General features: G+C 38.2%; 1 protein-coding gene, 1 long non-coding RNA gene and 1 pseudogene across 2 annotated transcripts; all 3 read right to left on the bottom strand.

The window, feature by feature from the left end:
* Positions 1 to 1066: 1066 nt before the first annotated feature.
* On the bottom strand, positions 1067 to 4099 carry LOC122059081 (putative disease resistance protein RGA3). The gene has a single exon (XM_042621777.1). The coding sequence runs from the start codon at positions 4097 to 4099 to the stop codon at positions 1067 to 1069; it is 3033 nt and encodes a 1010-aa protein (XP_042477711.1).
* Positions 4100 to 6932: 2833 nt separating this feature from the next.
* LOC122059080 lies at positions 6933 to 9795 on the bottom strand (annotated as a pseudogene).
* Positions 9796 to 12301: 2506 nt separating this feature from the next.
* LOC122058704 lies at positions 12302 to 13022 on the bottom strand. Its single transcript, XR_006133882.1, has 2 exons — positions 12759 to 13022; positions 12302 to 12631 (listed from the first exon to the last, which is right to left on the bottom strand). It is a non-coding gene; the product is annotated as an uncharacterized LOC122058704 (long non-coding RNA).
* Positions 13023 to 14236: the final 1214 nt, after the last annotated feature.

The following is a 14236-nucleotide window of genomic DNA, read 5'->3' as shown; positions in this document are numbered from 1 at the left end:
ACCTGAACAGATAATTGAAAGCAAAATTTCAGATAATTTCCACAATAAAATTGGTGAATCTGAGAAAATGACATAGTGATGTCAAAGAAAACTTAGAAGCTATAGTTGCATGTCAGAACATTTCATACATCAATTAAAGCTTGTCCAAAAAGAAATTTGATTGAATAGGGCAAAGCAAAGAGAAAAAAAGAAAACAAAAGCACATACAGAACCAAACTATAAAAATTGAATATTTAGATGATGGATAGGCACAAAACTCACAAGTATTTAGCTATAGGATGGGCTTGATTTTGATAACTCATTAGGAGTATTTCATGTAAATGGGTGTCGATCAGACACAAGCCTTGACACACTAGTAGCATCATGAGTCAATGCAGAGAGGTTTAAAGGGGCCAGGCATACTCAGGTTTAGTGAGCTGAAGATGTCAAGAAACCCTCCTCTGAACATGAACTGGAAAGCTGTATCCATGATCCAAACATTTCTCTTTGTTATATCTATTAAAGAGCTAGCAGCGAAGATGATGAATAAAGAGGAAGTACGAAACCAACGATTTATTTATAGGGAAAAAAAAAAAACAACTCACTAGCTTGAACATCTTTATGTAAGTTGCTTGATTGCTTCTAAGTCTTCCATTCCTTGACCCATAAAATCAGGGGGACTGCAATTGCCCAACTCTTCGAGTGAGATGAGTCAATAGATTAATATAACAGAAACAAAATAAGGATATTCGCCAACTTCCATCTAGATTATCCCTGGAAATTGAAGTGAAGATAATGCAAAAATCTGTATAATTAATCTAGAAGTCATAGATTAGTAGACCTCACCGTTTCCCACCAATATTGTTCAAATGTGCTCACAGTCGTTAGATTAGGGAGGTGCTTAAGTTGGAGTAGGAGATCATCAGGGTTCCGAGGCCAGCCAACAAGTATTAGGTATCGAAGGGAGACAAGGTGTTGGAGATCGTCTTCCCATCTAATATAATCCATCCCATTTGAAAACCGAGAAATGTGTAGACTCTCAAGCATAGTGAGACTTCGCAATCCCTCTGGTAGTGAATTCAAAGCTTCAAAGTTTGTCAATATCAACTTTCGAAGAGAAGTCATTCCATGTACGTTCTGTAAAGGCTTTGCACGAGGACATCTCCTTATTTCCAAGGATTGAAGAGAAGGAAAGACTAGGGGAAGGGGGGATCCCTCTTGTCCTTCTCTTGGAAATTGTTTCGAGTTCATAGCAATCTGAAACCTTCAATTCTTGAAGAACATGTGCATTGTTTCGTAGCAACCCCTCCGGCAGAGACTTGAGGTCATTACAATCAGTAATATGAAGGCAGTTGAGAGAGATAACGTTGCTTGACAATGAGCTTAGTGCCATCTTATTTGTGAAACAAATAGTCAAGCTTTTGAGGGAAGAGAATCGACTTGGCATGATTTTCAGCATATAGCAGTCTTCCATCGACAACTTTTCAAGATACGGAAATGAAGGAAACACTTCCAACCATTCAACCAAATTCTGCATTGAAGTTAGCCTTAAACACTTAAGCGATGGAAATGCAACCATCCCTGAAGAAGTAGTTGCATCAGTACTAGTTTTGCTGCTATGATAGAATTCCCGACCAAGACATTTCACGTTTCCCATTGTCTCCAACCGAAGATACCTAAGAAAGGGTAGGTCCCCAAGTGTTGGGACATATTCCAACCTATCGCAGCGATAGAGTTGGAATGAAACCAAATTTTTGTACGCAGACAAACCACTTGCCATCCATTTAGGACATTTTACACCCTCAAAGAATATCATTGAAAACTTTTTCAAGTTTGGATGTGGTTCTAGGCCTTCTAACACATCATACATTTTTCCTTCGTCACTTTGACAGCCCATTTCCAGAGAACTCCACTTTAGATGTAGAGAATGAATATCTTTCTTTCCTCTCAAATTTGCCTCCTTGGCTTCTTCTATTCCACTTTCTACATTTCCCAAAGCTTCTATGGTCAGTTCTCCTCTGAGATTCAAGCACTTTAGCTGTTTAATACCGCGACTTGCATCTTTCCCTACAAAAAATGCTGTTAATGTTTGTAGATTAGTTAATCTCCCCATATCAGATGGCATCTGAATGTTGTTGATATTGCTCGGAAATTCGAGATGTCTCAGGCTAACCATCTTTCTCATTTCCTTGGGAAGTTGTTCAAGATGAATACAATTTTTGAGTTTTAACGTCTGTAAATTGTAGAGGCTAGTGAAAGACTCAGGCAACACTCTAATTGGATTATCTGAGAGGTCAAGGTACCTTAAATGTTTTAATTTTCTTATTGAAGACGACGAGTCAGGAATCCAACAATTTCTTAATCCCAACACACGCAAGCTTTGGAAGTTCATCAACATGTCATTTGTGGCCAAGCTTGGTGAGAATGGCCGTGAAGTAAATATTATTGTCCGCAATTTCTGTGCATTCTTTGAGGCTTCTTTTGAAAATTCAAATCTTTCCCCATGATCTGAAAAAAGTAACAAACCACGAACTTCATCAGAAATTTCTTCCACATTATTGCCCTCCATGGTGGAGTACTCAAGCTTTCCAACAAATTGTGCAAGGTCGTGTACTAGATCATGCATCTTCCATGTCTGTACTATATCTTTATATTCGCCCATCTCCACATAATCTTGTAAGAAAGAATTCCCCCATAAGATATTGAAATAGTCATTCCCAACATCCTCCATTTGTTTGCTTTCTTTGGGTTGTTTAAGTAATCCCTCTGCCATCCATAATTGTATCAATGTATTTTTATCAAATACATAATCCTTAGGAAATATTGAACAATAAGCAAAACAACGTTTCAAATATGATGGCAAATGATCATAACTCAACTTTAATATGGGCATTATTCCTCTACCTTTATCTTGTAGTAAATTCCAAACTTCACCTTGCTCCATAGCCGACCATGCTTGCTCTTCTATTTTGGAGTGCATTAGGCTTCCAAAGACCTTCACTGCTAAAGGCACTCCTCCACACTTATTTACGATTCTCCTTCCGATTTTTATTAGGTTTGGGGTTTCTATTGGCCCTCCATGGCTAAATGCTTTTCGACTAAACAAAGACCAACCTTCTTCTTCTGATAATATACCCAGATGATGTGTGTAATTTGACGCCACAATTCTTGCAATTTCAGTGCTGCGTGTAGTCACAATAACTTTGCTACCTACACTGCCGGATCTTAAGGAAACCATCAACATATCCCATTTTTGAATAAAACGATCTTCACTCCAGACATCATCCAGTACAAGCAAAAACCGTTTACCCATCAACTCCTTTTGGAGATCACGTGCTATTACATCCAAGCTTGACGCATCACATTTAGCTTTAGTTGATTCCATGATTTCTTTTAGAAGTCTCTTGACTTCAAATTCTTCGGACACACATACCCACGTTCTTAAATCAAAACTCTTCACAATCAACGGATCATTGAAGACCAATTGAGCAAGAGTGGTCTTCCCAATTCCCCCCATTCCGACAATGGGGATGACTGAAATGATTTGATCATTACTACTGTTGACAAGCATATCTACTAGTTTTGATTTGTCATCTATCCTCCCAAATACTTCTGAATCGTCTATCAGAGAGAAGGTTTGCCGGTCCTCTCTGTTCATCATGGTTGTAGAATTAGCAGCTGGCTCTACTACTCTGAGGTTGAAGCCAATTGCATCCTTTCTGATTTCATCCAATACTCCATTGATGTCCTTAAGCTTATGGGCCATTTTTAGCCGAAAAGAAAATGGGTTGGAGCGTGAAAAGAAGTTGCGTACCTTTCCCTTCATTCGTGTTTGGATTTCCATTTTACGTCGGAAAGCTTCATATTTGAAATCCTCTATCACATCTTCTGCATCATAAGCAACTATTTTGAGCCTCCTGAGCCAGTTTTTCACTGTTTTTTTCTCCACTTGCTGATTCTCAGCATCCTCCAGCATAGCTTCGATGGTGGTCAGAGTAGTCTTGAGCTTTTTCAACTCTCCCTTGACACCCCATGCTAGACCGATTTCTTGGGTAGCAATGGAGATCAAATTCTGTAAAATTGGCAGTGTTCCAGAGACAAGAAGAGATTCAGGGGTCATCATTTCTTTTCAAAGGAGCACAAGAGCACTTACTATCAGGAATTCTCTTCAATAGCTAGCAAGGCGATGATAGTTGAATTGTTAGGAAATGATGTGACTTTGCTCAAGCCTGGTTCTTAGACCCATCATGTGCTTGCCCACTTGATGGAAGTGGACAATTAGAGGAAAGCTTGGATCTTTGCTTGATAGTTTATTATTGAAGACTTGAAGTCCTTAATTTTAAAGCATCGAATATGAACAAGGGGACCATTGAATACTGCAAGCACATGCAAATCTATCCTCGAGGTCTCTGCACAAGATTTGATGTAAAAAAAAAATAGGACTTCCTCTATCTCCGCTGATTAAGGGTCAACCATTATTATCATCATCGTGATGGTTCTTATAATAATTGATCAACTTGACTGGCAATCACATGTATACATATTCAATCTCTTTGAACAAGATTTAATGCTATTTTTAAACATGAGGAATATGCCTTTTTTTTTTTTTTTTCTTTTGGGGTTTAAGGACGTGTAGACTTTTCCTGTGGTCCATACTGGCCCCACAATCATATAGATTAGATCATATCAGGGTTGGATGAGAATCATTCAACTTTCACTGAAAGCAATAATAAACAATGAGCAACTCTTATGTAAGTGGTTCCAAGGAGATTAGAGGAGTCGAACTCAGAATCACACGCTTCATGAGGCGAAGGTCTCTTGATAACTCATTTCTCTAGGGCAACGACTTCATGTATTTATTAGTCCATACTTCTTGCCTTGTTTTAAAAAGGTTTGAAAAAGTTATTTTATAAAATAAATATTGTATTTTCAGCCTATGGGACCCACCTTTGCTTGAACTTTTCAAGCCTGCTTTGGCCAAATCAGTTTCTAATTGTTGCATCATTGTAAAGAACTTTAAAAACGCTTTCCATAGATACCTGGATTGTACTGGGTCAAAAGTTGACTTTTCAAAATTTTGTAAGTTTATTGGGAATTTTTAAATTAAAAATAAAAAAAACCCTAGTCGAACAAGAGAGAGTAAGCCCGCTTTTGACCAGTAAAAAGCCATGCGTATCTCTTAAATACTCTTTATTGGGGATAAAAAGGCACAATGCTAAACCTGGATATATATGGTTAGATTTGCATGAGCTTTCAAAGTGCTTGATTGAGTTTTCGTTTGGTATCAAAAAGTGATTATTGTCTGCCGCGGGTGCGGCGAGCATCGGAAGGCCAAGATGATATCAGGGTGCATGCCGATGTCATCTCGACCATCCGATACTCGCTTCACCCGTGGTAGAAGATGTTTGCACGTATTAGAAAAATAATTAACCCCCTTACATGTTCATGGTCCTAAATCCTAATTAAGTTTAATCTACTTATAAGTTTTTGTTATGTTTGTCTCAAATTCTTCACCCGTTTCGAAGATTGACCCGCTACAACATATTTTGATGACGACTTGAATAACAATTTTTTTCCCTGATGTCTGTGATAGTAGCAGAATACGATTCCATGGTATGGCACGACTTGATGGATCAACTCGATTTGGAGGAGTATATATATGTACTATTGTCTTATTGAGCATTTTCGTTTTAGGATTTCTAGGCAAGTGTTCTTGCCACAAGTTTGTGTGTTCTTGAGAGATCTCCGTTGTAATCTTCTTCCAACATAGTGAACCACCTTTTTCTTCATTCAAGGACATAGCACACCACATCCGTGTGTGAATCTCGTTAAATCTCCATGTCTTACGTTAATCTGTTTTGCTTTTCTTCGTGTTTTCTTTGGTATTGATACTAAGAGTTTTCATACTACCAAATGAAATCTCTACTGTGGGGACAGATGTAACATAAAAAGAGGGATTGTGGAGGTGTTTCTCCCAGCACTTATTGAGTTGTTTAAAACATTTAATGCTGTTGATCCTAAACCCTTATGCTAATAGATGCAATCTGTGATATCTGAGATTCTGAAGAGGAAAACAGAAAAAAAAACAGAGATATTGGGAGCTCCTACACTTGAACAGATAAGGGATGTTGTGTTCACTGTTCAGTATAGGAACCTACAAAACCCCTGTTGTTGATGCACTTGTAATTGCTTTACTCTTATCAACATTTCTGGGAGTAAGTTAAGAATGATATGATGCAACTAGTGGCTTTTGTAGGTCAAATAAAAAAAAAAAAATCCTAATTTGTTAAATTTTTGTAAGCCCATCAGCTTATGTAATATGACCTAATAGAGTAACATCAAAGTCTCTTGCAAATAGAATTGAATACCCTCTAGATTATTCAATGCTCCTTAAGATTTAGTGGAAAAGGTGTGGCTTATATCAGTGTTTTCATTCTGTATCTCCTCAACTTCAATAATTTAGTGGCATAGAGCCATCACCTAGGTGATCCACTATTCCACTCTCACCACACATCTTTATGTTGGGAATGAAAGATCTTGCAAAAATTCTGAGGAAACTAATCTTCTAAAAGGGATAAACAGAGCTATTACAAGCTAGAACACTCATTTGTTATTTAATGTTGACTGATACTTCTTTGTCTTGCATCATATTGTGAACTGAAAAGCTTCAAATTAATACTTAAACTGGTTTGAAGATCTATCAATACAAAAGTTTAACTCTGAGAAAGGCGTTGCATTCTTTGGTACAAATCTAAATATGGAAAAACAGAAACAATTACTAGCTATTTATTTCAATGCAAAAGAAATGACAGAGAAAAATAAGAAAAATTTACTCCCATATAAATAGAAGTTGAAGGAAATTAAGACTTTCACCACCAAATTAACAATTATACATGGCTTAATATGATACCCATTCTCCACTCAACTCATCTGTGCATAGATACTTCATTATTCTAGAGCTCATACATCATTCCTACTTTCAGGAGACACTTAGGAGGGATATCAAACACCTTGTAACTTTGTCTCAAATTCCACTTCAAGAAGTTATATGCATAATTTATCAATATCCTCTTCCCAAAACCAGAACCTTCTCTTGCTACCACCTCACCCTCTCCCACCAAATGGACCACCTCTCCACCACCATTGCACCATAGATCCTCACTAATGTACTCCTTTAATCTGTCCACCAACATTCTTTCAAAGGGTTCTTTGTCATTGCGTACATCGGTGTATCCATACCTCACGACACAATGGAAGATATTAAGTTCATGTAGTTCTACTCGCTTGAATAGGAACGGTACCTCCACCGGAACCTTGCTTGTGGGAAGTGATTTGTAAGCGACGAAGACAAGGACCGAGTGCATTGCTGGAACATTTTCTATGTAGTGCTTGAAAGATGGGTGGGATGCCATGGACTAACTCAGAGTAGAAGATGGCGAGTGCGGGGATTCGACATAAGTTGGTGTTTGCAGCAATATCTCTGAGCTTCTCAGGAGAAATCTTGTGGTCTAGCTCATAATAGTATTTCTTATGGTACACATAGTTCCAAATGTACATTATGGTCACCAGGATTGCCGCGAAGGCTAAGGGGAGATACCCATCTTGATCGAATTTGTAGAGCACTGAACTTAGAAATAGGAGCTCAACTGTGCCGATGACCAGAATGTAAGCAATTACAAGAAGTATGTTGGTTTTCCATATCATAATCATGATAAGTACTAGAAAAGACGAAGTGAGCGTCATTACAAACACCACAGCAATCCCTACATAGAAACACAGAGATAATGAATTGTGAGTACAAATTTGTAAAAATTAAGAACAATTTGTAAGTGGTTGTGGACCTAAGTGGTGTTCAAGCACTAGGGCTTATTCCCTAATAGTTAATAGCTCATGGCATTTCCAATCTTTGCAGTTGTTCTGAATCCTACGGTGACTCCCACACATGCCAACATTAGAAGGTAATTGATCTCAGGAATGTAAACTTGTCCTTCATACTTTGTTGATGTGTGAACTATCTTGACACGAGGGAAACACCCAAGCGCCTGGGACTGTTGGATGATGGAGAAGGTACCAGAGATCATGGCCTGACTAGCTATAATTGATGCCATAACAGCCACAACAAACATGGGCCAATTATAAAGGACCTGCAATATTGCAACTTTCAACTTAAAAATTAAATCCAAATTGGGTCAATTGGGTCAATTACAAATAGATACAGAGGAGAAGAGTACAGAATTCAAAGATTGGACAAACAAGAAGCATAATTCACCTGGAATGGATTTATAAAATGTATCTAATACGTCCTCATTATGTTTACGGAGGTAGGATGCTTGGCCAGTGTATGCCAGGAGAAGAGAAGGCAATGTTACTGACCACATGCTTATTTGTATGGATCGAATTGTGAAGTGACCGACGTCGGCAAACAATGCTTCAGCTCCTGCAACAATCACAGAGTTGGAATGGAAGGCTTACATATACCAACAAAGAGAAGTTATTAGATAACTATAGAACCTGTTATACACATTACGATACCGCCAAGTGAAATCCATGCTTCCTTCTTGTTTCTGCCAAAGTAATCTATGATGTATTTAGGGTTAATGGCCTTTACTACAGTGGGATCATACTTGATGAAGTCGTAGAGATCAATGCCACCAATGAAGGAGAACCAAACATAAATTATTGGAGCAAAGCTATATCCAACTTTGTCAGTTCCAAATCTTTGAACAAGGAATAAACCTATCAATATGGCCACTGATATCCAAACAATTGCACCTAGATATCAGGAAAAAAGAGTCAAAAAGATGCAAATGTCTATTAAATTTGAAAAGGGTTTGAAATATATAAAATGTAAATTGAGTTTCTCAACTGTTCAAGAAAGAAAACCGTTGGAGGGGATCTGAATCCAATAATAGAAAGATGGATATAAGTAATTTACCTTCCGTCAGAGCACTCGAAGCTTGCTTGACCCCTCCTACTGCTGATAAGATTGAAGTCGGAAGTGAAATCAAAGTTAGAAGAGAAAGAGTCCCACATCGGGCTATTAATTATATATAAGAGCCATAAGAGGCCACTCCACTCAAAGCCAATGGTTTTGAGATGAAAGCTTTAATAGACAGAGAAAAAGAATGGCAACCTGATTGAGAGGGAGTGAGGACGCCATCACCAATGACCATGGAAGTACCCAACATGGTTGCGAAGAGTGGGAAGTACTTGGAAAAATTGCTTTTCTCAAGCGTGGACTTGAGCTTTGATGCACGGTAGAGGCGGCCATTGACGGGCAACTCCAACCGTAAGTTCGAAACGTCCCTGTCCTCTGCCTGTTGATTTGGTATCAACCCCACCTTCGCATACCTACATATCAACGAATATAGCGCGAAGGTTCCCCCTACAACCGCACATTATTATTACCATTACCACAACTTTGATTAAAAGAATAGGAATTTTGAGTTCAAGATAGTGAATTACCATCACCATTGTCGTTGGGGGATGAGGATGAGTGTATAGAAGATCATGGAGAGGACACCCAGTATGTCGTCATTGTTTTTAATTCCACCAGTGAAGGTGGTTGCATACACGTACAGTGGTGACGTTCCGATGTCACCGTACACTATCCCTAAGCTCTGGAACGCCAGTTGCAATATCGTCATCCAATCCACCACCTGAACATCTCACAACCATTACTACATACAAACATAGATAGATAGATAGAGAGAGAGAGAGAGAGAGAGAGACCGGATTCGTTGTCCAACGAGTTGTATCGCCGGAAGCTTCTTCTTCCTTCAGGAGGGGAGAGTTCTTCTGCCACTGCATCCACATCGTCAACTGTTGAAGACATAACTCTCCGACAGAAGTGTCCAACTCAAAAGACGAGAAAAGGAGGAGAATGGAGGTTGAAGCATTGAGTGGAGGATTTATAAGAAATGGAGTCGAGGGCAAAGTAAAGGGATCGAAACAATTACATGCAACGTTCTTTATTCACGCGGAAAAGTATTATTTTTGTTTCCATTTTTATCTGATATTTCCCTCTTTATTTCACGTGGAATATACACAATTACATGCAGCTTTCCAAATTCCTCATTTCCTTCCTCTTTTATATGATCTTCAACCTCATCTATTATCACGCGGAATATCTAACCTAATCTTTCGTATTATGGCAGCTCTAGTTGCTGAGTCATGAATCCAGATTAGGTTCATCTACAACCATCATCTGGAGTGAGTGGGATCCTGATTCTTTTTAATTCTTAATTTTGCAATTCTTGTGTAAATCTCTCTGTGCACACTGCCATAACACGTAAGTTTTCGTATTAGGGTATCTCTCACTTTTTTTTTTTTTTTTTTTGGTGGCTTGGCTTGACCACTCCAATTGATCATTAATTGTGACCTACAAACGGTCATATATATTATTGATGTCTTATTATAGTTGGAAAATCGGGCTTTTTTTCTTTGATTTGTCCCCTTGAAAATCTAGTGAGTCAAGTGAGTCAATCTTGATCAGGACAAGTTATAATTATTTTATTAATGACCCAATAAAAAGGTTTTGTGAATTAAGAGAAAGCACACCTTCATAATTAATTTGTAATCTCTTTTTTACTCATAACCCAATAAAGTGACTCCACATGATTACCAAAATAAAAAAAAATCACTCCACGCAACTTACTATAATTAACTTAATCCAATCGTTATTTACCAGAAAAAAAAGAAGCAAACACTAATCAAGGACGTCTTTGGTGAGAAGTGAGGACACCAGGGGTGTTGGTAACCCTAGTACTCCTTTTAGCAAGATATTGATGGTCTCCAAAGAAACTCGTTGGGGGATTTCCAGCATATGAAGAGTTTCAATTGCTTGTGGAGAACTTCTTCCAAATACAAGGAAAAGAACCATAATTATCTCTCAAATTCTCATTGTAATGGATGGATTTATAGAAGTAGAAATGGATAAAACAAAGGAGAAAGAGAAGGTACCCTGACCAGGAAGAGACAAAACGGGAGAACCAAAGGAGAAGATAAATGACCCAACTCAGTAATTTTTTTTTTTTTTGACTTGGACAAATTTACTGTTTTAAGGAAAAAAAGGGAACAACCAGGACCGAGTCTGGTAATTTTTTAAGCCTCTAGAGTTTCCATGATTCTTGAGTCTTGATCATATTTTTTCTTTAATTTTTATTTCAAAAATTTATTTATTGCAGTATTTAACTGAAGGTAAAAAATAGTTTTTGAAAAATTGGAAATCATTTAATACAATTGTTAGATCAAACACCAAGAAACACGAAAAATAAAGAGACAATAGATCCGCACGACACAGAGATTTAACAAGGTTCACACACCAGGGTGGTGTGCTACGTCCTCGGGCGAAAAAGAAGATGTTTCATTATGCAGAAGAGAGATTACACCTAAACAGCGACGAGAAAATTCACCCTGAAACCCTAGCTCGAAAAAACCCCAAATTGCAATGACTTTCTCAACAAGCAACAGTACATTATAAATACTCCAAGTCGTGGGTCGATCCATTGGGTCGCGGTCGATCCGGTCGAACCATACCGTGGGGGCTATGCCCTCGCACCCCATTCGAGATCAGTGATAGGCTCCGGGCTTGGGCCTATCGGCCCAACCCCTCTGCTTCCATCATAGATCTCAGAAAAATTTCCCATTCGGGTCACCATCAAAATATGTTGGATCGGGTGAATCTTCAAACACAGGTCAAGAATTCGAGATAAAATTAACAACAATTCTTATATGAAATATTTAGAACCGTTATGCCTAGAAATTCGACACAACTAACGGTAAAGTGTGCTTGAAAACCGGTTTGAAGAGATTCACTCTCGGCTCTGTGAAAACATGAACTGGGTTCGCTGAAAACTTGGGCTAACCCTTGGATGATGCTTGAATGCTTTCTAATGTGTATAATATACGATGCTTAAAAGGGTACAAGAAAAAAAAAGTAATGGCTTGATGATGACAACATAATCTAATGATGGTTTAATTTAATTAGGCACAATTCCGCGGCCTAAAAAGAATCATATCCAACCCTCGTGGGAAAGGTCTGGTTCGAGGTTAACCCGTAGCACATCCCCATCGTCTCCTGAAGCAATCCCGTTTAGTTCCCCACAGCCCAACATGAGTACCAGTGATAACCCATCCCTTACCCTGGAGCAAGTGATGCTCAAGTGCAAGAATTGACTAGGTTGGTGGCATATTTACTCTCATTAATAATCTGCATTAAATATTTTGAGAATAAGATAAGAAGCAGTTGGATGAAACTGTCAAATTCTAAAAACACACTTTATCTGAATACATACATATATTATATATATGTAGAAGTGTATTTAGACAATCCCGATAGATTAATTTTAAGATTGCAGAAAAATAAAACACTAACAAATATTTGGACTAAATAGAAGAAAAGGTACTAACAATTCACTTGAACCTGCTCAAACATGATGATTTTGCTGGAAAGTGATAAAGCTTCTCTCTCTCTCTCTCTCTCTCTCTCTGGTCTCTTCTCTTCTTCCTTTTCCAACCCGGAGCCTTTCCATGATTATTACTATGTTATCGCAAGAACAAGAATCACACAGGACATTCGCTTTCCTCCTATTACGAAGAAGATACCAACCCTCCTTTTTATTCGTTCTCACCATGCTAACATACCTCATTCCTGCAAGAAAAAAAAGTGAAACTGGAAAATGTTCATAAACTGTGTCGATATGTTCTAATATTTAAGTAGTCCTATCTACGCAATGTAAGCATCTTAAGGTTTTAATAAGTATCTATAAGAAGCTTACCATTTTGTCTCCAAGCCTTCGTTAGTGGTGGGGAAGAGGAGGTGGCTTGTGGACTAGCAGCTGAGGTGAGGGTGGCTTGTATGGTGCCTTAGGTGATGCTGGTGGATGTGGTTGTAGTGGTTTGTAGAGATACGGAAGAGGGGGACGATGACGATGATGGTGATGATGAGGAGGGGGTGGTGGAGAACGATAGTAGTAGTAGTTTGCAGTGGTCATCAATGGCAAGTTAAGAGACACCATTACCACTAGAAGAGTGGTAATAATGGGATCAAAATCCTCTGTTTTTCTTATCCCTGTTTTTCTTTGTTTTGCTACTTGCAGAACGCGACACGTGGACAACAAGGAGACCAACGGTCAAGATTGAGTGAGGATTATTACATCCGGTGCGTTAGTCTTAAAGTTGTCCATGTGTCGCGTTCTGCAGGTAACAAAACAAGGAAAAATAGGAATGAGAAAAACAGAAGATTATTTTCCATAATAATGAGAGAGGCCATTGAGCAGCCCTTGCCTCCTGCTCTTCTCATCTTCACCAGCTAGTTAGTACGTGATGCTTTGGATATGCTCTCAAAGTGTCCCTTTATATAGGTAGCTTAGCAATTTTACCTCCGAAGTCACTAAAACACCAACTCAGCTTAGTAAAAACAGAAGCATTTAAAATGAAGAATTGACAGATCTTCCTGAGCCTCATTAATTATTAAATGGTTGTCCGAATTTGACTAGGTCGTTCTGAATGGTGACCTCACTTTGTGATACAATAATTCATGGCCCGGTTAAGTCTTGTAGGTTAGAATGTATTGTACCTTGAACATGTGTTTACTAGATGCCTAACTTTCTTCTAGCTCTTCAACGCTTCAGCCCCCCCCCCCCCCTCTCTCTCTCTCTCTCCCTCTCTCTCTCTCTCTCTCTCTCTCTCTCGCCAAAGCAAACGACTTTGTTTCTGTACTTGGTTTTTTAATCGAAGCTTAGTTCAACTCATTCAACATTAAATTTTCATCCATTTTAATAGAAACTTTAAAAGTAAAGAAGCCGTTTGGATTAAAAGTTGTAAAATCTAAAAAAATCGTTTAAATTTAAATGGCTTATAAATGGTTCTGGTTTTAATATCTGAAAACATTTATCAAACTTTGATTTTGGTTTAACCTAAAAATCTAGCACCAAACCGAACCATTTATGTTTACCAGAATGAACCATTTGACACTTTTAGGTTAGATGAAACTGAAATTTTCTGGACATACAGGGCATAAGATTGGTATTCACATGTCAAATTTCAGATCAGTCTAAGTTTTTCAAATGACAAACGTGGAACTAAAAAATATGGAACTACCAAGAGAATGCAAATGATTACACACCAATGCATAGACATACATGGGAGTATTGGCAAAGTCACAAGATCTTTTTTTTTTTTCTGTTAAAGACAAAGTCAAATGATTAGGTCAAATAAATTATGCTCCTCTAGTGCATAGGATCAAAATAAAGAT

This window comes from Macadamia integrifolia, chromosome 13, assembly GCF_013358625.1.
Source record: "Macadamia integrifolia cultivar HAES 741 chromosome 13, SCU_Mint_v3, whole genome shotgun sequence".
NCBI lineage: Eukaryota > Viridiplantae > Streptophyta > Magnoliopsida > Proteales > Proteaceae > Macadamia > Macadamia integrifolia.
Note: the sequence above shows the minus strand (reverse complement) of the source record. Positions and strands in the feature narration are given on the sequence as shown.